Here is a 27,293-nt window from a genome sequence, read left to right as displayed (position 1 = left end):
TCTGCCAACTTCAGATCTTTGAACCGTCAGAGTTCTTGCTCCCACTTCTTTACGATGATCCATCTGACATGTCGATCGGTGTTTGTTTAATTTATCCTACTCCTGTGTCACTATTACTCCGTCATATTTTGGCTTTGTTTAATTTTTAACTCCATTCTCTCCACAACCTTGGTATTTATTACTTCCGTCATGGACCACCAGTGAACCAAGCGATGGCATTGAATTTGAGTTCTTTCTGCAGACTTCCATGTAATCTAATTTGCCATCACACACTTAAATGAAGATGGAGGAGTTACGCAAAAAATAACAAGAATTTTTTATGTAAAGCAAAATACTCCGCAAGTCTGGCAACATCTGGAGAGAGAACCAGAGTTAATGTTTCAGGGCATAGAGTCATAATGATTTACAGCCTGGAAACAGGCCCTTCAGCGCAACTTGTTCATACCACCCAGTTTTTAACCGTTAAGCTAGTCCCAAATGCCCACATTTGGCCCATATTTCTCTATACTCATCTTATCCATGTAACTATCTAAATGCTTGCTAAAAGACCAAATTGTACCCACCTCTACTACTACCTCTAGCAGCTCATTCCAGACACCACCCTCTGTGTGAAAAAATTGCCCCTTTGCATCTCTCCATCGCACCTTAACCATATGCCTCTAATTTTAGACTCCCCTATCTTTGGGAAAAGATGTTGACTATCTGGCTGATCTATTTTATAGACCACTGTAAGATCACTACTAAGCCTCCTGCGCTTCAGGAGAAGAAAAGTCCCAATCTACCCAGCCTCTCCTTATAACTCAAAACCATCAAATCCTGGTAGTATCCCAGTAAATCTTCTCTGCACACTTTCTAATTTAATGATATCTTTTCTATATAGGGTGACCAGAACTGTACACAGTATTTCAAGGGCAGCCATACCAATGTCTTGTACAACTTCAACAAGATGTCCCAACTCCTGTATTCAATGTCCCAGGGAGGCCATAGAATTGGTTGGCAGCAGAAAGTTACATATCACTGATTCAGGAGGATGTTGCTCTGCTAAAGTCATATGTTGGTGAGAGGAGAAGGGCGATTTTTAATCCTTCCCACATAAGAAAGCATTTAAAATACTGAGTTACATAGCTGCCCTGGAGGCTGTAGAATCCCTCAGTCTTATTTTTAACCTGCTTGCCTGAGCAGGTGGCAAGGAAAAGCAGCCAAAGGCAGTGAGGTCCCTTGTTATCTAAGCATGTCAGGTCCTGATTTACATAATCACGATCCTTGGCTAAATGTGGCATGAGCATGAGAGGACAGAGAAGAAGCCGCCCAGGTAACCTCACTACTGAGCACAGCTGGAGTTAAAACCAGGCCTGTACTGTATAGCAGGCCCACACTTGATATTGGGACTCAAATGTGTCAATTTGAATAGGGTCTCAAAATTGAATGTCGTACCCTATTCCTATCATACATAACACATTCCTGTAGAGCATATTCCTTAGCATCATTTGGGTCAAGCTGAAAAGATCTTGCAAACCAAGTATATCCGGTAATACAGTGTTTGCTCATCTACATTAGTCATGTGCCAGTTGCAGAAGTAGTATTGGGAATAGGATATACCTCTACTTTTGTAGGTCACTTTAAAGTATTTGATACCGTCAGCAGGGCAGGACTTTACAACGTTCTGAAGAAAATTGGCTGTCTGCTAAAGCTCTTCAAATTCTATCGGCTCATTTCATAACAACAGGCTGTGTACTTGCACTTTGATTCCAGTTCCAACAGTTTCAAAGTGGAGAATGGAGAGGAGCAGTTTAGTTTGGTATCTTCTTGCACTTGACCTGGAAAGAGTTTACCTGCATTGTAAGTCAGATGGCAAGCTCTTGTGGCTTCTGTTCCTGGAAGAGACAACACTTTACAAGAAAAATAGTTGAGTAGTTCTAAAGAAGCTGGAAACATTTAATCCTGGTGGACCGTTTACTATTGTGGTATATATAGACTTTAGTAAGGCGTTTGATAAGGTTCACCATGGAAGGCTTCTGCAGAAAATGCAGATGTATGGGATTGAGGGTGATTTAGGTAATTGGATCAGGAATTGGCTAGCAGATAGGAGACAGAGGGTGGTGGTTGATGATAAGTATTCGTCATGGAGTTCTGTTACAAGTGGTGTGCCTCAGGGATCTGTTTTGGGGCCACTGCTGTTTGTAATTTTTATAAATGATCTGGATGAGGGTATAGTTGGGTGGATAAGTAAATTTGCTGATGACACCAAAGTCAGAGGTGTGGTAGATAGTGAGGAGGGGTGTCATAGTTTACAGGGAGACTTGGACAAGTTGCAGAGCTGGGCCGAGGGGTGGCAGATGGAGTTTAATGAGGAAAAGTGCGAGGTAATTCACTTTGGCAGGAATAACAGATGTGTAGAGTATAGGGCTAACGGTAGGACTCTGAATAGTGTGGATGAACAAAGGGATCTAGGTGCATGTGTACATAGATCCCTGAAAGTTGGGAATCAAGTAGATAAGGTTGTTAAGAAGGCATACGGTGTCTTGGCGTTTATTGGTAGGGGGATTGAATTTAGGAGCCGCAGCGTCATGTTGCAACTGTACAAAACTCTGGTGCGGCCGCACTTGGAGTATTGTGTGCAGTTCTGGTCCCCACATTATAGGAAGGATGTGGAGGCTTTGGAGAGGGAGCAGAGGAGGTTTACCAGGATGTTGCCTGGTATGGAGGGGAGGTCCTATGAGGAGAGACTGAGGGATTTGAGGTTGTTTTCGTTAGAAAGAAGGCGGCTGCGAGGGGACCTTATTGAAACATATAAGATGATTAGAGGTTTAGATAGGGTGGACAGTGGTAGCCTTTTTCCTTGGATGGAGAAAGCTAGCACGAGGGGGCATAGCTTTAAATTAAGGGATGGTAGTTATAGGACGGATGTCAGAGGTAGGTTCTTTACCCAGAGGGTGGTGAGGGATTGGAATGCCCTGCCTGCTGCAGTTGTAAATGCGCCTAGTTTGGGGGCGTTTAAGAGATCCGTGGATAGGTTTATGGATGGAAAGGGATTGGTTTAGGTTAGAGGGTCATTGCTTTTTAACTGGTCGGCGCAACATGGTGGGCCGAAGGGCCTGTTCTGCGCTGTAATGTTCTATGTTCTATAGAGTCAAATGGTAATTCATGGTTTTAGAAAGAATACCATGCCTTGGAAACTGGGTTTTATAAAAGCTGGTGAAGTGACATTAATTATGGTGATAACTGTTCCATTAGGTGATCGAGGTGTTGATTCGGGCAGAGGAAGGTCTTTCCCGTGATATGGTGAAACACCTCAACAATATTGAAGAGCAGATTTTGGAAAGTCGAGCTTGGAGCTATGACTCAGCTCTTTGGAAAGCTTTAGTTGGAGCAGATAGTAAGGTTCCAACGTGTGAGGAGGTGAGTGCTGATATATGACACTGTTTTAAGTGGTGTATATTCATTGATTTATAATGATCATTGTGACATAGGACGAAGTTCTGTAACTTTCTGGAGCACAGGCTGTGTGGCCAAGTGATCAGCCAGTTTTACTTGTCTGCACTTACTGACATTGACACTCCACTGTGTAAATTTTACATTTTCATAAGAATGAAAAGTGATTAAGGTTTATTAAGATGTGGAAGCATATGGAATTAAGGATAAAGTGGGAGGTTGAATACAAATTCACTCAACAGTTGGAAGCAAAATATAGTGGTTTTGAGGGTGTAGTTTATAACATGTTTCCCAAAGAACAGTTTTGGATCCAATACCCTTTTTCAATTGTTATAAACAACCTAAACTCGGATGTAAGCATGGTCAGCAAGGACCAGTTGGGCTGAAGGACCTGTTTCCATGCTGTATTGCTCTGTTATTCTATATAAGGAGTATCATTATTATTCTGTAATTGACAGAAAACTTGACAAAATTCTCATTAACCGTGAGGTTAGTAAGCTCCAGATGGAATAGTTAGATGGGCAGGGGCATGACAGTTGGAGTTCAATGCAGAGAAGCAAAGAGGATGTACTAGATGGAGGGGATGATGGAGGAATTATTTCTTATACAGCAAATGTAATGACCTGGAACTCGCTACCAACAAGATCTGTGGAATCAGAGGTGATCAATGAATTTGAAAGAAAATTAGATGCACATTTGAGGAAAATAGGACCAAAGGTGTAGAGCGAGCGAATGAGACTGACTGGCTTGACCTACAGACAGCCCAAATGACTTCTTTCTGTGCTACTATGACTCAGTGACGCAGCCTAATAGATAAAGCATCTAACTTTAGTATTAATTATGGATGACTGTGAAGTTGATTAAGGTTTCCTCCCACAGTTTAGCTTTTTCTGGCAATTTTGTTTGTCACCTCTTTGAGTTTAATGTTATCCCTAATTTCTTCTGTAATCCATGGTTGAGCCATCTTTCCTGTTATTTTTGTGCCAGACAGAAATGAATAATTATTGTAATTCATGCACATTTCCCTTAAATGTGTGATCTATTGCCTACCCACCATCAACCCCTTTAGTAAGATTCCCCAATTCATGCCTCATAACTTCCTTTATTTAGATTCAGGGCCTTAGTTTTAGATTCGACCACTTCACTCTCCATCTTAATGAAGAATGTTATTATACTATTGTCATTCTTCCCCCTAAGAATCCACACAAGATTGTTAATTAATCCTTTCACATTGCATAGTACCCGGACTAGAGTAGCCTTTTCTCTGGTTTCATGCTTAATGTATTGGTCCAAAAAAATCATCACATACACACTTAACAACTCTTCCATTATACCATTGATAATATAGTTTGCCCAACCTGTGTGTAAATTAAAATCACCCATGATTGCAGTTGTTCCCTTATAGCAGGCATCTCTGATTTCTTGTCTCTTACATCTCTGCTACTGTTTGGGGCCTTATAAACAAGCCCCAACAACATTTTTTGCCCTTTTGGTGTTTCTTTTCTCCACCTACACAGGTTCCAGATCACGGTTTTCTGAGCCAATGTCCTTCCTCACTGTTGCATTGATTTCCTCATTTGTCAACAATGCTAACCACTTTCTTTCCCTTCCTAAATAGTGGATACCCCTGGATGTTCTGTTCCCATCCTTGGTAACTCTGCAGTCACATCTATAATTGCAACTATATCATAACTCGTAGTATATATTTGTGTAGGTAATTTATCTACTTTATTGCGAATGCTCTGTGCATTAAGACAAAAACCTTTCAACTTGTATCTTCCTATCTTTTGCATAATGGCCCCATTTGTTTTTTGCCCTTGCTTATCTGCGTTCTAGTTTTACCTCTTGCACTGTTGTTATTTGTTTCTATCTTTGTCTCTCCCTCCTTTCTCCCTGTTCAGAGTTTTGAATTATGTTGCAATTATGACATAGAGTGGAAATGCATTATTTCATTTAATAATCATTGATTATCAAGAGGAATCCTTAAACTAGTTAACGTCATGGTGGCACAATGGTTTGCACTGCTGCCTCACAGTACCAGGGATCCTGGTTCGATTCTTGACTTAGGTCACATAGAACATAGAAAAACCACAGCACAAACAGGCCCTTCGGCCCACAAGTTGCACTGATCATATCCCTACCTACTAGGCCTACCTATAACCCTCAATCCCATTAAATCCCATGTACTCATCCAGAAGTCTCTTAAAAGACCCCAATGAGTTCGCCTCCAGCACCACCGACGGCAGCTGATTCCACTCACCCACCACCCTCTGAGTGAAACTCCACTGTGTGGAGTTCGCATGTTCTCCGGTGTTTGCATGGGTTTCCTCTGGGTGCTCCAGTTTCCTCCCACAGTCCAAAAAACACACTGGTTAGGTGCAATGGCCGTTCTAAATTCTCCCTCACTGTATCCAGACAGGCGCTGGAGTGTGGTGATTAAGGGATTTTCACGGTAACTTCATTGCAATATTAATGTAAGCTTACTTGTGACACAAATAAAATTAATAATTATGTTTGCAGGTGACCTTTCCTTCCAATTTTGAAACTGGTAATGGAGGTCCCACCTACCTGCCAATGATGCCAATGTCTCCTATAATACACCCTCGGGTAAAGGAAGTCCGGACAGACATTGCTGGGACGTTCAGTAACAAACGTGGTAAGTTTGCACCTCAGGCACTATCTTTCAAAACTGCTGTCATTAGTTCTAGCTCAAGTAAAAACATATTCAACCCATGTGACATGAAAACCAATATGTAATGTCAGTCTCTCTTTCCTGTCCCGTCATTGAAGATGATCTTTCTTTCTAGATTCGTACCCATTTCAACCATTGTTTGTGACTGACCCTGCAGTCTTTGACGTGGTTGATCACACCATCCTCTATCAGTGCATCTCCTCTATTTTTCAGCTCAGTGGCTTTGCTCGTGTCTGCTTTAGCCCCTCAGATTGTTGCCACAACATCTCGACCAGGGGATTTTAGTTCAGTCAGACATCATGATCGGTGCAGGCGTGGAGGTCTGTTCCTGTGCTGTCATTTTCTTTGTTCTTTGTTCAGTTGCTTCTTTCCAATCTTTGCCTCATCATTCCAGGAGACTGGGGGAATCTATCCTTGCTTGGTTCTTCTTCCTCAGCTAAATTAATGACAGCATCCATAGGGGTTAGATTCCATATCTAAGCTAATGACATCTGGCTGTATCTCTTCACCACCACACAGGGTTATCCATACACCCTGCTGTCAGACTACTTGTCTGAGATCTATTCTTGGCAGCCCCCATGTGTATTCTCTCTCTCTTTATTTCACCATTGTGTGTGTGTGTGTGGGTGGGGGGCAGGGGGAGGGGGTGGTTTTAGGTGCCTTGGCCCCATGTTCTTCAATTCACTTTGTACATTTCTCTGCCTCTTGGTTTAAACCTCCTCCATTAAGGCCTTTCTCAAACCCCACCTTTCTGAACCAGCTTTTGTTCATTCCAACTGGCATCTTTTTTTCACACTACAATTGTTTTTCTTTGCACCTTTGAAGTATATTAGGATGTTTTTGTCTGTTAATTGTGGAGTACGAATGTAAATTGTTGGTGTTGTAGGTTCAGATGCTTAATCAACATATTTTGTTAATGAATTTAATGGAGTATAACTAGATTCCATCTGATCTGTGGTTGCAAATGGTAGGCAGGTAGCAGCTGTGTTTACTGCCTTTTGACCTATAATGGTTAGCCTTGTAGTTGCTTCTAAAATATTGGTGTAACTTTAAATGTCACGATTAAAAAATATACTTCTTAGAGGTGCAAGCATTGGACAATTATTATTGTTGACTACCAAAGGTTTTAACTTCTCAAGGTAAAAAAAAATTACACAAGCCACAAATATTTAACCAAACCTCAGTTTAAAATGGTTTCTCGGTGAAGAATATTTACCTCATGCGTTGATGGTATGGTACAGGTTATTCTTGGCTTTGTTAAGGAGTTTTGCATTTCAGGACCAGTTTCAGGAGGACTGTCCTGTTCCTGCCTCCTAGCAGCACTCCATCTCATATACACATCCACTGGAACCTGGCAAATCTAGCTTCATTTAGAACTGAGGTGAGGAAAAGTTACTTCACCTATAAGGCTATGAATCTCGGGAATTCTCTACCACAGTGTTGTGGATGCTTCATCGTTGAATACATTTAAGAATCGGGTAGACAAATTTTTGGGAATTGAGAGATATGAGGATCAGGCAAGAAAGTTGAGTTGAAGCCCAAGATCAGCCATGATTGTGTTGAATGGCAGAGCAAGTTCAACAGGCCAAATGGTCTACTTCTGTTCCTACAATGCTTTATGTTTCAATGAAATCCTCTCTCATTCTTCTAAACGCCAAAGATTATAAACCCAGTTTACTATGTCTCTCATCATTGGATCATCCCCTTATCCATGGATCAATCAGTGAACCTTTGCTGTACCGTCCCCAATACAATTAATGCAGTTCCCTAAATTGAGCGACCAGGGCTGCATATTGTACTACAGGTGTGGCCTTGCCATGAACCTCTGCAATTGTGGCAAAAATTCCTTATTCTTCTACTCAAGTCTTTGCAGTAAAGGCTAACATACCATTTGCCTTCCTAATTGCCTCCTGCGCTTGTGCATGAATTTTATGTTCCTTGCCTGAGTACACCTAAGTCTCCTCAGTGCAGCATTAGAAGCATCTGTCTTTTTTTAAAAGTGAACCGAAAACTGCAAGCATCTGTAGGCAGAACTGATGTCTGACATGTGACCTTGGTAGGGGCTGGGGAGACATTAATGGTTTGAATATCATTGCTTATTTTTTGCCAATTCAAATTCTTACAGATATTCCTCCTCCGGCGTCACCGCTATCTGTCCACGATCGGTTCACCTCTCCCTCTGCGGGAAGTGCTAAAAGAAGACTCTTTGGCGATGACAATTCAATGGATACTCATGTCAATATTGCACAGAATAAGATCAATGTCACTCAGTCAGCTGGTCTGAGGATTATTCAAAGTATAGCCAATGAAAACATTACCCTCTCTCCTGGGCAGACTGTAGTAACCATACCAACAGCAACCAATGGCCAAATGCTAACTATACCTGTGCAAGGTTAGTTTGTGTGTCTGCACTTTTTCTCGTTGAAGGGTAATTTTGAGCACATCATCAGGCTCTTGAGTGCACCATTTCAAATTATTCTGTTTATAATGGAAGCTTCCTCGGTGACCCTGCTATTGAAGTGGAATTTTGTTTAATATTTATTTTTCAGGAATTGCAAGTGAGACTGTGGGGATCACCTTTATCCCAGTCCAAATGAATGTATCCCAGCAAGCACACGTTGTAGAAGAAACTGTTCAAGTCCCCCTCTCTGCCCAGACTTTACTCAATTCATCTCCCAAACAAATGGAAATTGGAGCAATGCAGGAATCTCCAGTCAATAAACCAAAGAAGACTGGCTCACTGGCATTATTCTTCAGAAAGGTGAGTTTCCAAGCACTCAAATCCAATGCTATTTACTATACTGATGGGATTCTAGATAAGTGGGTTTCCAGATCACCAGCACTGGATTGGAGCATGAATCTGCCTAGGTGCCCCTGAATTTCTAGTCCTAAACTGTTATTTGTGCCTGGATGCTCCTGTACCACAGGCTTTCACCCAGGATAACCCTGTGATGGCAGATGCAAGTGGAAGAAAGTGCAGCTGAGGTCCAGAGAGCCATTGGGTGTGTATTGAAGAACTGTTTATGTACCTTTTACAGTCTTCAGCTTACTAACTTCACCATCTCCACCCACCCTCTTCCCCCATCTATCCCAATACGCAAGGTTACACTGTACGGATTATTGTTGTGTCCAAATACTTCTGTCTATTGCACTGGAGCGTTTTATGCATTAATGGTGCTATATGAATGCAAGTTGTTGTTGGCCACTCGGGGGTTTCTGGAATACACTTTCCATGAGTCTGTTGGAGAGTTCAGTGTCAGGGTACTTCATTGCCACAAGGATGTACGAGACCAGGAGCAGTTGTCATCATGTCAATATGACCTTTTGATAAATTGACTAATTTGTTAGAGTTCTTTGAAGAACTCTAACAAATTAGTGGAGGCAAAGTGGCTAATGGGAGTCCTGTTGATGTAATGTATCAGGACTTCCAGAAGGGTAAATACGTGGGGTTATAGGGTAGGGCCTGGTTGGAATTGTTGTCGGTGCAGGCTTGATGGGCCAAATGGCTGCCTCCTACACTGTAGAGATTCTATAATTTGATAAGATGCCGCACAAAAGCTTAATACACAAAGTAAGATCTCATGGTGTTGGGAGTAATATATTCGCTTGCATAGAGGATGGGCTAACTGACAGAAAGCAAAGAGCGTTGATAAATGGGTCCTTTCCTGGTTGGCAAGCTATAATTAATGGGGTGCCACTGGGTTCAGTCCTTGGGCCCCAACTGTTTACAATCTATATTAATGACTGGAATGCAGGGATAGAATGTACTACAGCCACATTTGCAGATGACACTAAAATAAGTGGAAAACAAGTTGAAATGAGAAATTTACAAGAAGATATGGATAGGTTAGACAAATGGGCCAAAATTTGGCAGGTGGAATTTAATATGGGTAAGTGTGAGGTTATCCATATTGGTTAGAGGAATAAAAAGGCTTCTTCAAAATGCTTTGATGCAAAAACATCTGGGTGTCTTTGCACAAATTGCAGAAAGTTAGTATGCAGATGCAGCAGGTAATAGGGAAGACAAACCGAATTTTAAGTTTACTGCTAATGGAATAGAATACAGAAGTAGGGAAGTTCTTTTGCAACTGTATAGGGCATCAGTGTCAGCGCATCTGGAATGCTGCACACAGTTTGGGTGCCCTCACTTGAGGAAGGATGTAAATGCATTAGAGGAGGTTCACTGGATTGATTCCAGGGCTGAAGGACTTATGGAGGGAGGTTGAGCAGTTTAGGCCTATACTCAGAGGGATGAGAGGAAATCTGATTGAGGTTTATAAGATGTTTAAGGGGATTGACAGGCTAGATGTAGAGTGGATGTTTCTCATTGGAATTTGATCCTTATGATTTCTGAGCTCCCACTGAACCAAGCTGACACACATACAAATTAATTTCTTGACTTCTTGCTGGAAACAGTAAGCCTGGCTGGAGAGAGAGTAGGTCTGAATATCATGGCTTCAGTGTCATGGCCCCATCAATTCGCCACTCTGCTTTTGAGTCAGCAGTCCCACCAGGATTGCAGGATCACAAAATTGAAACCCTGGTGTGCAGTACTGTCCTACTTTAGCCTGTTCTTTCTATTTTCAGATGCTTACAGTTCAGCTGTGTTCTGTCAACATTTTACCATTTCATGAGATACAAACATACCTGGCTACCCATCGGAGAATGGAATTGATTCTATTAACCAGGCTAATACTGCTGCATGCAGAATTGGCAGTCACTTACTGAGATATTGTTCAGAATGTGTCAGTATCTTGACAAAATTAAACTATATTTGCAACATAATTTGATTGTATATGTACATTTGAATCTAGGAAGTAATTGCTCAACACCTCAAATCCAATTAATAATATGACAGTACACATTCCACGAAGATATCTGGCACATGTTTTGGAGTAAATATTTGTCATTTTTGGAATTATTTCTTAATGGACGAAACAAATTAAAACAACATGCATTTTGGTTTGAATCTTACTGAGCTAAATTGTTGGACCTTCTAGAACAAGAGGTCATAGTTTTAGGGTAATGGATGACAGATTTAAAACAGAAATGAGGAGGAATTATTTTGCTCGAAAGGTCAGGAATCCATGGAATTCTCTACCCCAGAGTGCAATGGTTGCTGGAATACTGAAAATTGCTTTCTAAAGTGTTTTACGGTCTTCCTGACTGACAGCCTTCATATCAGTATTGTTTTTGCAGGGACGGATTTTTCTGTTTCTCTTCTTTCATTTCTCATTTTTCTAATGTATAGAAGTATAAGCATGTTTTCCTTTTAGGTATACCATCTGGCCAGTGTCCGTCTGCGTGACTTGTGCCTAAAACTGGATGTGTCTGCAGAACTTCGTAGGAAGATCTGGACTTGCTTTGAGTATTCTTTGGTGCATTGCACAGATCTGATGACAGACAGACACCTTGATCAACTCCTCCTCTGTGCTGTCTACATAATGGCAAAGGTACAGTCTTTGCCTTTCCAACTTGTATAGCTGTCCTCTTGCTGAAATGCTGAACTAATCAATAGTTGAACCAATATTGTTGGAGTTTATCTGAGGCTTTGGAAAATATTTGTCTTGGCTGTTGGTACTCAAGTGATTTGTTCCATGCAGTCACCATAGACCAGTTGCTCAGCCATCCATCCTGTTATGTTTTTGATTTGATTTGTTATTGTTACATGTATTAGTGTACAGTGAAAAATATTGTTTCTTTCACTATCCAGACAAAGCTTATATTTGCCTTTGGCTGTACTATTTCATTTTCCAACCTATTCCATTTTTTAAAAAGGGTGTCAATTTAAAAATGAAATGGAGTGCACCAAAACATTGTTTTCTTTGAATCTTGTTGTTTAATACTTGGGTTTCTTTCAAAACTTCGTGATGACATGGTGGAATGACTTTTCATTTGTTATCTTAGAAAGATTTTCAACATGAAGCTGAACCAGTGAGTCAGAGACAAAGGGCAGAATTTTTCCAACTCCTTGGATGTTGGATTGGTGAGGGGCATCTGGGAAAATAGTGAGAGAAATTGTCAGGTCAGTTGCCAGGCACTGGTCAAATTTCCCAAGACTGTCCGGGGAGCAGAAATGGTAGCCCGCTGGCTGGCAGTTGAAGTTGTTAAGGGAGCCATTAATGGTGATGCTAGTACAGTTGCTGCAATTTTGTAAAAGACTTTGCAACTCACCAGAGATTATTGCCTCTAATTGACGACCAGTAAGAAGTGTAGAGAAATGTGAAGCTCATGGCTTCCATTTAAAGAAGAACTGCTGTGAAAGCCAGTAACTAGAAGCTTTCTTCTCAAAGCAAGAACCCTTCCAGTGAGGGAAGGCATGGAAAAGGGGTTGACAGACGGAATTTGATGACCTGCACTCAAGAGGTTGGCTCCTCCAATCAAGGGATTGAGTGAGGAACTTCAGCAGCCACATGGCAACGAGCTGAAGTGGGCAGAGGTGTGTGAGCAAAATGGTGCTGTGCTGGAATGTGCATGTGAAGGATGCATTAAGGCAGACAAATGCTCCAAGATGATAACATGATGATATTAGATGATAAGATGATAATACCCAACAAACAAGATCTACAACAATGGCTCAGTTTAGAGCTTTTGGACCATCAATACCTCTGAAGACATCATCTGTCAAGATAGGTGGTTGCTAACCCATGTGACATGCTAAAGGAGGAGTTACGGTCACTGGGATGTGGTGGGCACCCATTGCCTCTGATGGTGAAGTTGACCATTTTCACAACAGAGTCGTTCTAAGGATCAGTTGTGATCATTCGTGGGATCTCACAATCTGCTGAAGTTTGCCGTACAAGGTTCGAGACCAATAATACAATTCAGGCCAAGGGGCCATTGTCTTTGCGGGGAGGGGTCATGTGCTGCACATATGCCCATCGAGGCACCTTTACAGTAGAGAGGGTCCCTTTATCAACAAGAAGAAATTCCGTTCCCTCAATGTGCAGATCATTGCGACCACTGCAAAAAGGATCCAGCTAAGTTCCTCTTTAAAACATCTGGGACTAAGAATGAAAGAGTCACGCTAGCTACATGGGTAGTTTCTTTCTTAGTCCCAGATATTTTAATCATTCAGTGCACCAGAAAGCCTTTGTGGAAGGATCCTGGGTCATAAGTATCCACTGAGAACTTGGCTGCTCACTTCAGTGCTGAGGCAGGTGATTCATAGTACAGGGCTGACAGTTGGATTACTGAAAATGAGCTTTAGTTGTTTAGATTGCTCTCAGGGAAGCCTTCCAAATCCACCCTCATGGGCCTCATTTCATGGTGGTTTGCTGTACTCTGCCCAACCTAGCACAGCCCAACCTAGCACAGCAAAGAGAAGTTGAACTGTTGAAGCTCCCATTCTGCCACTAGACTAGAGCCGGTCTCCTCCCCGTGCTTGCCCTAGTGATGTGCAGTGGCATGCCATCATATTGTCACCAGCTTATGAAGAGCCCAGTCCATGTTCATCATCCATCCCTGCACTTCAGTCACTGGCACCCCTTTCATGGGCTCCATTTCCATGTCCTCAAATGTAGTCATGATCTCAAGATTGTAAGCAACACTGCTCAAGGTTTACACGATACTTTGGAGTGCAGTGTGCGCCTCCTGCATGTAAGTTCGCTATTCTCAGCGGAGGAGGCCATTGCTCATAATCCAGAAAGATGGGATTGTTCATAAGAACGTAAGAAATGGGAGCAGGAGTAGGCCATCTAGCCCTTCGAGCCTGCCCCGCCATTCAACAAGGTCATGGCTGATCTGAAGTGGATCAGTTCCACTTTCCCGCCTGCTCCCCATAGCCCTTAATTCCCTTATCTATCAGAAATCTATCTACCCGTGACTTAAACATATTCAACGAGGTAGCCTCCACCACTTCAATGGGCAGAGACTTCCAGAGATTCACCACCCTCAGAGAAGAAGTTCCTCCTCAACTCTGTTCTAAACTGTCCCCCCCTTATTTTGAGGCTGTGCCCTCTAGATCTGGCTTCCTTTCTAAGTGGAAAGAATCTCTCTACCTCAACCCTATCTGTACCCTGTACAGTTGCAGCAAAACCTCCCTGCTTTTATATTCTATCCCCCTCGCTATAAAGGCCAACATTCCATTCACTTGTGCATGAGTCGCAAAAACCCAGCTAGCAGGTGGTCAGGAAGGCGAATGGGATGCTAGCCTTCATAGCGAGGGGGATTGAATATAAAAGGGGGGGAAGTCTTGCTGTGGCTGTATAGGGCATTGGTGAGGCCGCAGCTGGAGTACTGTGTGCAGTTTTGGGCACCGTACTTACGCAAGGATATTTTGGCCTTAGAGGGAGTGCAGAGGAGGTTTACTAGGCTGATACCAGAGTTGAGGGGGTTGAGCTATGAGGAGAGGCTGAATAAATTAGGCTTGTACTCGTTAGAGTTTAGAAGAATGAGGGGAGATCTCATTGAGGCGTATAAGATGATGAATGGGATGGATAGGATAGAGGTGGAGAGACTCTTCGCACTCAGAAAGGATAGTAGGACTAGGGGGCACAGCCTCAAGATAAAGGGGGGGTGGTTTAGAACGGAGTTGAGGAGGAACTTCTTCACTCAAAGGCTGGTGAATCTCTGGAATTCTCTGCCCATTGAAGTGGTGGAGGCTGCCTCGCTAAATATTTTTAAGACGCGGGTTGATGGGTTTTTGATAAGAGAGGGGATTAAGGGTTATGGGGAGAGGGCGGGAATGTGGAACTGAGCCATGACAGATCAGCCATGATCTTATTGAATGGCGGGGCAGGCTCGAAGGGCTAGATGCCCTGCTATTTCTTATGTTCTTATGTGCCTTCTTGATCACCTGCTGCACCTGCAGACTGAGTTTTTGCGATTCGTGCGCAAGGACCCCCAGGTCCCTCTGCACAGCAGCATGCTGCAACTTTTCACCATTTAAATAATATTCCATCCTACTATCACTTCTACCAAAGTGGATAACCTCACATTTGCCAGCGTTATAATCCATCTGCCAGGTTCCTGCCCACTCACTCAAACTATCATGGCATGGATGGTGTCCCCAATCATGCACGCAAGAGAGTGAACAGCCTGTGGAAACCCTGACAGGTATTCACACCTTTCCCACTGTTGTTGTATAAACCCCCGCTATGATCACCCCTGAGTCTCAGCGTCTACAAAATTAGTGGGCTTGCAGGGTTGAAGATCTTTCTCAGAAATATGTTTTAAATATGGCTGTCCTTTTTTTGGCAGTTTTAGCAATCTAATTGATAGTTCTACAGGTGGTTGGGTTATGTGATCAGTCTTCTAATTTTCAAGCTTTTTTATGCTAACCCATCAATGTCCTTCTGTCCCACTTTACTAAAGATGCAAATGAGGAAAATTTATTGATATATATCTGCTTATAGAAAATGACTGCCCACTGTGTTTTCTTCTGACAATTGACAGTGGTTCCATGGTATTTAATTGCTTTTGGGAAAGTATGCAACATCTCTGGGTTACTAAAGGTGTTGTTAACCAAGGCTAAAGCCCTCAATCACAGCGAATATGATTCCCACTAAATTATCAATGTATGGGCAGTAGTTACACACAGAAACAAGGTTTTCTTTGCTCTCTTTATTCTGATGATCTATCCTCAGCCAGCATCGAACTTTAGGTATCAATAGTGGTACTAGTGGGGCCTCAAGAAACTGTACCCCAGTGAGGGAGAGAATGAAGCAAAAAAAATTTTAGCATGTAAATGTGAATAATTTCATTGAAATTTGGAGCAATCTGAAAACATTGGAATACAAAGCTTAAAGGAAAACACTTATTCCTGAGGTAATAATGTTTTATGATCATAGGCCATACAACACTTGTGATTTTGGTAAGATCTGGTGGGAGGCGATACCATTTTGTTTTGTGAAGACAGTTTGAGATACAAAGATACTTGCTCAGTGAGTAAAACTACAAGAATCCACAGGTTGTGATCAGGAAAATAAGATTTACTATACAAGATCAGAAAGATTTACAATACTTTTCTTACACTCTTAACATTCAGCATTAATATGTGCTACATATAATTTATTGGAAAAACTAGTCAAGCACACCATGCTGTGCTGTAAATGCCAAAAGCGACCAAAATAGATTTCATTTTTCAAAAACTCACCCTGATGTTTGTGTTGGCCAATCTCACTGAAATTCGTCTTTTTCAATTGGAATGCTCACCAAAAGTCACTCTGACTCAAACAGCATCAACAACAGCACATTTTGCAGGATTTCAGTCTCTTCTGGTGAGATTCCATTTCCCTGGACTCCCAAGTACTCGAGTACAAACTCACAAGCACAACTTCAGATTCTGAGCTGGGCTGAGAATAACACCACTGATCCATAGGGATACCTTAGCCCTCAATCACCACTATCCCCCACCCCACACTACCAAAGGCCTGCAGCACTGAGTCACCAACCTTGGATCTTCAGTGCTTCTCCTAAACTTTTAAACTTTTGTCTCTTATTCACCCTTTTCCTGTTTCACTGCTCCTTTCCTTTAAATTGAACTGGGACCGTTTCCTGTCCCTGCACCCCCTCTAAGGCTTGTCTTTTGGGACCTCAGAAGTAGCCACATGGTGCCAAACTGGATTCACATACAACTCAGACCTGAAAAGAATAGAAAGTTTCTATCCTTAAAGGACATTAGTGATCCATTGGCTTTTATAGCAATCTGTTATAGTTATTTACAGATGCCAGCTTTTGATTTCCAGCTTTTTCAAAACTAAATACAATTACGATTATTAGTCCACATCTGTTATTGGTCCAACAGCATCATAACCAGTATACCCCATCACTGTTAAGTTGTGCTGGAAGCCACTGCTGGTACTGAACATGTGAAAGAACAGATGATTAACAGAAAAATATGGGAACCTGACAAAATATGACAGGCAAAGAAAGTGGCCTTGTGACACTGGAATACAAACTGAAAGCAGAGAATGGGAAGAAAGAATTGCAGAGTTGGATGAGGGAATTCCAGAACGCACATTGCATTTTTTTTAAACATCCTCTGTTCGCAATGCCCCAGGAAATTGGTTGGCTGTTTTCATGTTATCATTAATACTTTTTTTTACAGGTTACTAAGGAGGACAGGTCTTTCACTGATATAATGAAATGTTACAGAAGCCAACCCCAAGCCAACAGCCACGTGAGTTTCCATTCCTTAAATCAATGTTATTCCTTCTTCATGCTTGGTTGTTTTGTCCTTTTGACAAGAATATATAAAAAAGTGTCACTAGCTCATTTCCTGCAAGCAGCTTAAAACCATAGAATCCCTACAGTGCAAAGGAGGCCATTCGGCCTGTCGCGTCTGCACAGACTCCCTGAAAGACAGCTTCCGCACCCAGTCCCTGCGGTCCCACGTATTTACCATGGCTAATCCCCGTAACCTACACACCTTTTAGACACTACGGGCAATTTAGTATGGGCAATCCACCTAACCTGCATGTCTTTGGGCCGTGGGAGGAAACTGGAGCACCTGGAGGAAAGCCATTCAGTCATGGGGAGAACACACAAATGTTTACTTTGTGTAATTATTTTGAATTATTTTCTTCAGGTGTACAGAAGTGTTCTTCTTAAAGGAGGGCGAAAGTTGAGGGTGACTGGTATTGATGAGCGTATGGAAGAAGATGTAAACATGGAAGAAGAGGGTGAGTCATATTGCACTACTGAGACTTCCAATATGCTTAGCAACTGATTCAGATTAACATGGATAATATGTTGCAAAAGAGAAAAGTTCTGTTTCGAAAGACTGATTTCTTTTCATCATGTTTGAATTCTCTCCCTAAATCTCCCCACTTCTCTCTCAAAATCTTACTTAAATCCCATCTTTCTGATCAGCACAAACATATAGGGCAAAAGGTAACCACCTGTGATTCTACAACTTTATGAAAACCCCTTTTCTCCTTATTTTAGAACATAGAAGATCCTGAGCGGACTAGATAGGGTGGATGTGGAGTGGATATTTCCACTGTGGGTGAATCTAGAATAAGGGGTCGCTGTTTTAAAAATAATGGGTCACCTATTTAAAATGAAGATTAGACAAAAAATGTTCTCAAGGAATCAGGAGTCTTCGGAATTCTTTTGAAAAGGCAGTGGAAGCAGTGTCTTAGAATATTCTTAAAGCAGCGGTGGATAGGCTTTTGTTAAACAAGGGGATGGTAGGTTATCAGGAGTGGGTGGCATGCAAATTTGAGGTTGCAATTAGATCAGCCATTGTCTTATTAAATGGTGGAGCAGGCTCAAGGGGCTGAATGGCCTCCCGCTGCTTCTAATTCGTATGTTTATGTTAATGGGGCTTTATTAATGCATGTTGTTATTGCGCTAGATTAGAAACATAAGCTCTACATGTACCGCTTCTTCTCACCTTTAAGTGACACGATTTAATTATAAATAAACACCTGCACACAATCTGAATGTTGGTTCTCTCCCTCTTTCAATGTCCTCGTACTACATATTATTCTACAAGGAGAATAGATGGATGGTGTGAGAAATTGAACCGTTTAAAGGAGTGCTGTTCTATGATTGAAGTGCGTTGCTGTGGCAGAATCAAGAGTGCTTTATTCTTTACCATTCTGATCTGAGAGCTCTGAAAATGGCAGTGTTATATTTCACAGCACTAATTTCCTGTTTCTTCAATAACTAAAATTAATTATAATTACACTCCTAACACATTCCTATTTTGATTTTACTGATAATGTAATTAGAAAAGATATTTTCTGTATGGCATGATCTATTATTTTAGGAGGTCCATCTTAAAACTTGAGAATAACCATTAAATATTTTTTGTCCCACTTCTAGTGTCCAGTGATGATGATTCTAATTCAAAAAGTAACAATACACTTGGTCCTGGTGAGGCAAGCAACCCTTCCATGTCTCCCAATAGATTATCCAACATTGTAGCTACGGAGGAAGAGCGGGGTGACCTAATTAAGTTTTATAACAGTATCTATGTGAACAGGATTAAAGAGTTTGCACTGAAGTACTCCAATGTAAAACTGGAGTGTGGGGTAAGTAAGCATTAGTGTTTGAACTACTAACCAACATTTCTACGTTATAGAAGTGCTCCATGTGCACAATGATTTTGTAAGTCCAATTCCATTCTTATTAATGGATTTCCTGCATTGTATTATAAAGCATGCAGGAAATCATTGTCTTTGTCAAAGAGAATGGGTGCAATCTTACCCACCATTCACGCCATGCTCCCACTGCAGTGAAATTGGAAAATTTGATGCCCAGCCAAATCTCCATTCATTCTCCAAGTCTCACTGCACTAAGAGGGGAAAATCCTGGCAGCGTGAATAGCCATCACATTCTGCCCTAAGAGTCTGCAATTTCCTCATTACCTGAGCCATAGTTTTCTGTGGCTGAGTAAGTTAAATTCCATTTTATTGCACCCTATTTAAGATTTTTACAAGTGTATTATGTCTTCCATCCTGCAAAAACATCCTATTGGCTTTGGATGTGGAGCAGAGTTCAGATCTCTCCCTTTAGTATAGTATACTTTGGAAATTGTGGCTTTGAGGACACAACTCACCAAGGATCCTTCAGTACCACTTCCTCAAGGGCAGTTAGAGATGGGCAATAAATGCGGGCCTAACCAAGGATGCCCAATTCCATGAAGGAATTTTTAAACATTAACTTAAGTAGACAACAAATTGGGCACTCTAAAACCAGGACTGTGTCCAATCCCAGTGATCTGGTGTCTTAAACTGCCGTTTCAGATCTAAGATGGCCATCTAGGAAGCTGAACTTTTAAACACAGATTCAAACACGCGCTAAGCTTCCCCAGTAGCTCAACTAGATTTTCCATTGAGAATGTCTAATTCTTTCTTCATGCTGAGGTAACTAATCTTAGCGCATACAGTAAAGAAAAAACTTGCATTTATATAACACTTAAAGTGCTTTGTCACTAGTGATCTATTTTTGTAGAATTGAAATGTAGGAAATATAGCAGCTAGTTTGTACATGGCAAAGTTCCCCATACAGGATTTTTTAAAAATACATTTACAGGATGTAGGCATAGCTGATTAGGCCAGCATTTATTGTCCATCCCTAGTTGCCCTTGAGAAGATGGTGGTGAGCTGTAGTCCCTGAGGTGTAGGTACACCCGCTGTACTGTTAAGGAGCCAGTAAAGGAACTGCGATATATTTCTGAATCAGGATGATAAGTGACTTGGAGGGGGACCTCCAGTTGGTGGTGTTCCCAAGTGTCGGCTGCCCTTGCCGTTCTAGATGGGTTGTGGTCATTTGGAAGGTGCTGCCTAAGGAAACTTGATGAGTGCAGTGTAGCTTGTAGATGGTTCTCACTGCTGCCACTGCATTGGTGGTGGGGGTAGTGAATGTTTGTGGAAGGAATAGTAATTAAGTGGGCTGCTTTATACTGGAATGTGTCGAGCTCCTTGAGTGTTGTTGGAGCTGCACCCATCCAGGCAAATTGAGAATATTCCATCACCCGCTTGACTTTCTTGCTTCCAGTGTGGACAAGAACGAGGGCTGTGAGGTTGGTGAGCAAACTGCACACGGTACAGTGATGCAGACACAGAGCATAGGCAAAGAGAAGGTGAAAAGGAACATAGTATAATTGGGGATAGTGTGGTTAAGGGGATTGACACTGTCCTCTGTCACAGTGACAAAGTGCACAGAAGGGTGTGTTGTCTGCCTGGTGCTCGGGTCCAGGATGTCGCATCTGGGCTGCAGAGGAACCTGGAGTGGGAGGGTGAGAATCCGGTTGTTGTAGTACACGTGGGTGCCAACGACGTAGGCAAAATGCGAACTGAGGATCTGGGGAGGGAGTATGAAAAGCTGGGAGTGGAATTAAAAAGTAGAACCAACAAGGTGGTTATCTCCAGACTACTGCCTGAACCGTGTCCAGATGGGCGTAGGGTTGATAAGATTAAGGAAGTGAATGGGTGGCTCAGGGATTGGTGTGGGAGGAATGGGTTTGAATTTATGGGGCATTGGCACCAGCATTGGGGTAGGTGGGACCTGTTCAGGTGGGATGGGGTTGGTCTGAACCGTGCTGGGACCAGAGTCCTGGCGAATCATGTAGATAGGACTGTAGTTAGGGCTTTAAACTAATTGGGGGTGGGGGGGGGGGTTGGAGGGTGCGAGGGTAGGTGAAATTACGGGGTCTAAAGTAAAGGAGCGGGTACAGGTAAGGGAAGAGGCCGAGGATGTCCCAATAATAAAAGGAGTAGGGGGCGTGAGGATGGTTGGTGGCGTTCTGGCAAATAGGGTACAGGTGAAGGCTGGGGTGAAGGCACTTTATCTGAATGCACGAAGCATTCAGAATAAAGTGAATGAGCTGGTGGCGCAGATCAGCACAAATGGATATGATCTGGTGGCCATTACAGAGACGGGGCTGCAAGGTGACAGGGACTGGGAGCTGAATGGCCAGGGGTATCAAGTGTTTAGGAAGGATAGGCGGGAGGAAAAAGGGGGGGTGTAGCTCTGCTGATTAAGGATAGCATCAGGGTGGTAGTAAGGGATGATATAGGAGCCAAAGAGCAGAAAGTGGAATCGTTGTGAGTGGAGATTAGGAACAGCAAAGGGAGGAAGACACTGGTGGGTGTCGTTTATAGGCCCCCAAATAATGATCTGGAGGTGGAGCGTGCTGTTAACGTGCAAATAAATGCGGCGTGCAGGAATGGAATGGCGATAATTATGGGGGATTTCAATCTACATATTGATTGGTCGACCCATGTTGGACACAGTGGGATTGAGGAAGAGTTCTTGGAATGCTGCCGGGATAGTTTCCTTGAACGGTGTGTGTTGGAGCCGACGAGGGAGCGAGCTGTCTTGGATCTGGTGTTATGTAATGAGGCGGGTAGAATTAGGGACCTTGTGGTGAAGGATCCTCTTGGGAAGAGTGATCATTGTATGGTGGAGTTTCTGATGCAGATGGAGGAGGAGAAAGTAGGTTCCCGGACATGTGTCCTTTGTTTGAACAGAGGGGAGTATGGTAGGATGAGAGAGGAATTGATGAATGTTGATTGGGGGAGCGCATTGGAAGGTAGGTCTGCTGAGGAACAGTGGAGGATCTTTAAGGAGATCTTTCTTGGTGCTCAGCAGAAATTTATTCCGATGGTTAAAAAGGATCGTAGGAGGAGAGATAATCAGGCGTGGATAAAGAAGGAGGTAAAGGAAAGTGTTAAATTAAAAGCGGATGCGTTTAGCGTAGTTAAGAATAGTGGGCGAGAAGAGGATTGGGAGAGGTTTAAATGTCAACAAAGATTGACAAAGAAGTTGATAAAGAAGGGTAGGATAAACTATGAAGCTAGGCTAGTGCTTAATATAAAAAAGGATAGCAAGTGTTTTTATAAATATATAAAAAAGAAGAGGCTGACTAGGGTGAACGTTGGATCCTTAGAGGATGAGAGGGGGGACTTAGTGTGGGGGATGGGGAAATGGCTGAGGCCTTGAATAACTTTTTTGTTTCGGTCTTCACAGAGGAGGACGTGAATAATTTGCCGGGTGTTAGCGATGGTAGGAGTGGAGGGCCTGAATGACATTATTGTTACTAGAGAGGCAGTGCTCGACAGACTGGAGGGACTGATTATGGACAAGTCCCCAGGACCGGATGGAATGCATCCAAGGGTTCTGAAAGAAATGGCGGAGGTGATAATGGACCCCTTGGTGATTATTTTCCAAACCTCGCTGGATTCCGGGGAAGTGCCAGAAGATTGGAAAACGACTAATGTTACGCCGTTGTTTAAGAAGGGTGGCAGGCAAAAGGTGGGGAATTATAGGCCGGTTAGTTTAACGTCTGTTGTAGGTAAAATGTTAGAATCCGTGATCAAGGAGAAAATAGCGAGGCATCTTGAGGAGAATTGTTTGATAGAGCAGATGCAGCACGGTTTCGTTAAGGGGAAGTCATGTCTGACAAATTTATTGGAGCTCTACGAGGATGTGTCTAGGGCAGTGGATAGAGGAGAGCCGGTAGATATGGTGTTTCTGGATTTTCAGAAGGTGTTTGATAAGGTGCCGCACAAGAGGTTATTACAGAAGGTCAGGGGGCATGGAGTTGGGGGTAGGGTGTTAGCGTGGATAGGGAATTGGCTGTCAAATAGGAGGCAGAGAGTGGGGGTCAGTGGGTGCTATTCGGATTGGCGGTTGGTGACTAGGGGAGTGCCCCAGGAGTCGGTGCTGGGGCCTCAGCTATTTACCATTTATATAGATGATCTGGAGGAGGGAACCGAGTGTATGGTGTCGAAATTTGCTGATGACACCAAGATTGGTGGAACGGCAAATTGTGCGGAGGGTGTGGAGAGTCTGCAGAAGGATCTAGATAGGCTGGGCCAGGAACTGGCAAATGGAATTTAATGTTGGCAAATGTGAAGTTGTCCACTTTGGTAGGAAGGACTATTACTTACATGGCGAAAAACTGCAGCATGCGACGGTGCAGAGGGACCTCGGGGTCACAAAAACCCAGCCTGCAGGTGCAGCAGGTGGTTAGGAAGGCGAATGGGGTGCTGGCCTTCATAGCGAGGGGGATTGAATATAAAAGTAGGGAGGTCTTGCTGCAGCTGTATAGGGCACTGGTGAGGCTACAGCTGGAGTACTGTGTGCAGTTTTGGTCGCCGCACTTACACAAGGATATTTTGGCCTTGGAGGGAGTGCAGAGGAGGTTCACTAGGCTGATACCGGAGTTGAGGGGGATGAGCTATGAGGAGAGGCTGAATAAACTAGGCTTGTACTCGTTAGGGTTTAGAAGAATGAGGGGAGATCTCATTGAGACATATAAGATGATGAATGGGATGGATAGGATAGAGGTGGAGAGGCTCTTCCCGCTCAGGAGGGACAGTAGGACTAGAGGGCATAGCCTCAAGATAAAGGGGGGTCGGTTTAGAACGGAGTTGAGGAGGAACTTCTTCACTCAAAGGGTGGTGAATCTCTGGAATTCTCTGCCTGTTGATGTGGTGGAGGCTGCCTCGCTAAATATATTTAAGACGGGGGTTGATAGGTTTTTGATAGGCAAGGGGATTAAGGGTTATGGGGAGAGGGTGGGAATGTGGAACTGAGACACGACAGATCAGCCGTGATCTTATTGAATGGCGGGGCAGGCTCGAAGGGCTAGATGGCCTACTCCTGCTCCTATTTCTTATGTTCTTATGACTTGTGCTTTGTAGATGATGGCAGGCTTTGGGGAGGTAGGCTGAATTACGTGCTGCAAGATTCCTAATCTTTGACCTGCTCCGGTAGCCACAGTATTTATATGGCTGGTCCAGTTCAGTTTCTGGTCAGTTGTAACCCCCAGGATGTCGATAGTGGGGGGATTCAGTGATGGTCGTGCCACTGAATGTCAAGGGGAGTTGATTGGAATCAAAGAATCCCTACAGTGCAGAAGGTATAGTTAGATAAATATGTAAAACAAACAGCAGGGATCCCAACAACCGGACCCCTGCAGAACACCACAATAAACAGCTCTCCATTCGCAAGAGCAGCCATTGACCATTACCCTTTGTTTTCTGTTACTAAGCCAAGTTTGGATCCAATTCACCACATTACCCTGTATCCCATGGGCTTTTACTTTTTGACCAGTCTGTCATGTGGGACTTCGTGAAATACCTTATAAATCCATGTAGATAACATCTACTGCATTGCCCTCAATGATCATCCTTATCACTTCCTCAAAGAATTCAATCAAATTGGAAAGGCATGACCTTCCCTTAAAGCCATGCTGACTATCCTTGACTAGTCCATGTGTAAGTTACAATTTATCCAAACTCCTATTCTTAACTGTCTACTATCACAAATTCTGTTTTTTCCTTAAAAGTATTATTTAAAATTGAAAATAACATTTTCTAAATCTTTCCTCTGGAAAAATTATCCAAAAAATCTAGAAAGTTAACCGAAGGTATTTATTTTTACGGAATTGTGGCTAGTGATATCACATTGCAGTACACTGACGCACCAGCAATGTGATGGCCCAGAGCTGTCTTTTCACACTGCTGGACATCCATTGCAATTTTGCTACCATGATGTTCATCATGAGATGTTTGGTAGGGTCCTGGTGAGAATGTAGATGATTGCCAAGGTTATTGAAGCCAGCAAAACCCAGTCATCTGCAGTGTCCTGTTGTATTTGTAACAGTACAATGAAGAAGTGCAATAGGGTTACCAGTGGTTGTGAAAAAGTTGTTGGAAAATGCTCTCTGCTCTGCTGTAATCAATTATACCACCTTGTGTCCAGTGAGGTGGTGCTTGGGAAAGGCTAGTTTGGCTACTAGTGGGACAAAGAGACCTAATGTAAAGGGAAGCCTGTATGTACCATGGTGTGTGGAATAGACAGAGACATGATTTTGTAATCAGTTTTGAGATTGATCAATAACTTTTTTAATACAGGTTATATGGTATGTAATTCTGGTGTATCAGCATCAAACTACAGCTTTGACTTTTACCTTAACAGGTGGAAGCTCCGCCACTGTCTCCTTTTCCAAATGTTAAATCCCACCCTGTATCTCCACGGCGGATATCACAGCGACATGCAGTCTATATCTCCCCTCACAAGAACGGCACCTCCCTCACACCACGCACAGCCATGATGTACAGATTTAACCGGAGCCCATCAAAGGTGAGTTCTTGCTTGCATTTGTCATATTTGTGATTTCTGTTCCAGGTTTGTTTAACAGATTTAACACCAGTTTTCTAACAAAATTAAATCTATGGCATCTTAATTATGTAATATTTCAGGTTACACTTTGCAGTAATGCTCTATCCTTTAAAACACAGCATTTCAAGTAACATTTTCAGAAACCTTTCTAATGTGCGGAGATCGTGTAGCTGGCAAATGTATCAATGACATCTTCCTAATTCCTAATGTATGCAGAGGTATAGCTAGAAAAGAAACAAAAACAGAAACTGCTGGAAGATCTCAGAACGCCTGACTGCCTTTGTGGAGAGAGAATAGAACTAACGTTTCGAGTCTGAATGACTCTTTGTCAGAGCTGTTTCAGATTCCAGCAACCACAGTATTTTGCTTTTATCTATAGCTAGAAAAGACTTATTTACATGTGATTTCTGTGTTCGCACCTATTTCATGGCAAAGAAAGAGGCCTCAGCATTATGAGAATGTTTGGGATTCCCTGATGTTCTTGGGAGATCACTAGGGATTCCACAGCTAGAAATGTTTGGGAAACCTTGCCTTATTGGAAACATGAGTAACTAGTGATCAGTAAAAACCTGGATCGAATTGTACTGAACCTTGCAGGCCAGGAAGGTCCCAAGATTAAAGGTCGCAGGTCAACATTTCTTTTTTTAAAAAACAGATAAAATATGTGTGATGAAATTTAATGTGAATAAACACATTATGTTACAAAATTGACAAAAGATATGCTTGGTAAATTATGCTGAATTTACCAAACAACAAAAAATGTTTAAGATGCAAGGGATTCAGAGAAGAGCTCACCGGAGCTAATAGGATATTGAACTGTGTAGCCAAATTGCTAGAATACAAGTCCAAGGAAGTGGTGATCAGCCTGTATAGAATTCCATTTGGTACATTTTGGGAATTGTTGTGATCACCAAAACACAGAAGCCCAAAGTGCTGTAAAGCGCTACAAGCCTCACCCCCAGTGTGAGGAGTGTTACATAGAACATAGAACACTACAGCACAAACAGGCCCTTCGGCCCACAAGTTGCGCCGATCATATCCATACCTACCAGGCCATAGAACTATCTATAACTCCCAATCCCATTAAATCCCATGTACTCATCCAGAAGCCTTTTGAAAGACTTCAGCGAGTTCGCCTCTACCACCACCAACGGCAGCTGATTCCACTCACGCACCACCCTCTGAATGAAAAACTTACCCCTGACATCTCCGTACCTGCTCCCCAGCACCTTAAACCTGTGTCCTCTCATAGTGACCATTTCAGCCCTGGGAAATAGCTTCCGAGAATCCACCCTATCTATACCTCTCAACATTTTATAAACCTCTATCAGGTCGCCTCTCGACCTTCGTCTCTCCAGGGAGAAGAGACCTAGCTCCCTCAACCTATCTTCATAAGGCATGCCTCCCAATCCAGGCAACATCCTTGTAAATCTCCTCCGCACCCTCTCAATAGCTTCCACATCCTTCCTGTAGTGAGGCGACCAGAACTGCGCACAGTACTCCAAGTGGGGTCTGACAAGGGTCTTATAAAGACCCTTTGTAAGAAAATACTTATTGTAAGAAAATACAGGAGTAACTTGAG

At 42.7% G+C, this 27,293-nt stretch overlaps 1 protein-coding gene across 1 annotated transcript in view; it reads left to right on the top strand.

The window, feature by feature from the left end:
- The window catches only part of rbl1 (retinoblastoma-like 1 (p107)), a 55,979-nt gene that overhangs the window by 23,072 nt on the left and 5,614 nt on the right, over positions 1 to 27,293 (top strand). The window contains exons 12-20 of the mRNA XM_080183562.1: positions 3,235 to 3,399; positions 5,953 to 6,088; positions 8,250 to 8,516; positions 8,674 to 8,885; positions 11,401 to 11,577; positions 17,175 to 17,246; positions 17,655 to 17,748; positions 18,899 to 19,107; positions 25,508 to 25,672. Coding sequence (XP_080039688.1) covers positions 3,235 to 3,399; positions 5,953 to 6,088; positions 8,250 to 8,516; positions 8,674 to 8,885; positions 11,401 to 11,577; positions 17,175 to 17,246; positions 17,655 to 17,748; positions 18,899 to 19,107; positions 25,508 to 25,672 — 1,497 coding nt within the window. The remainder of the gene's footprint in view (positions 1 to 3,234; positions 3,400 to 5,952; positions 6,089 to 8,249; positions 8,517 to 8,673; positions 8,886 to 11,400; positions 11,578 to 17,174; positions 17,247 to 17,654; positions 17,749 to 18,898; positions 19,108 to 25,507; positions 25,673 to 27,293) is intronic.

The sequence above is a fragment of the Carcharhinus amblyrhynchos genome, unplaced genomic scaffold (assembly GCF_965287045.1).
Source record: "Carcharhinus amblyrhynchos unplaced genomic scaffold, sCarAmb.v2.hapA chromosome_332, whole genome shotgun sequence".
Classification (NCBI taxonomy): domain Eukaryota; kingdom Metazoa; phylum Chordata; class Chondrichthyes; order Carcharhiniformes; family Carcharhinidae; genus Carcharhinus; species Carcharhinus amblyrhynchos.
This window is presented reverse-complemented; position numbering and strand designations above follow the sequence as displayed.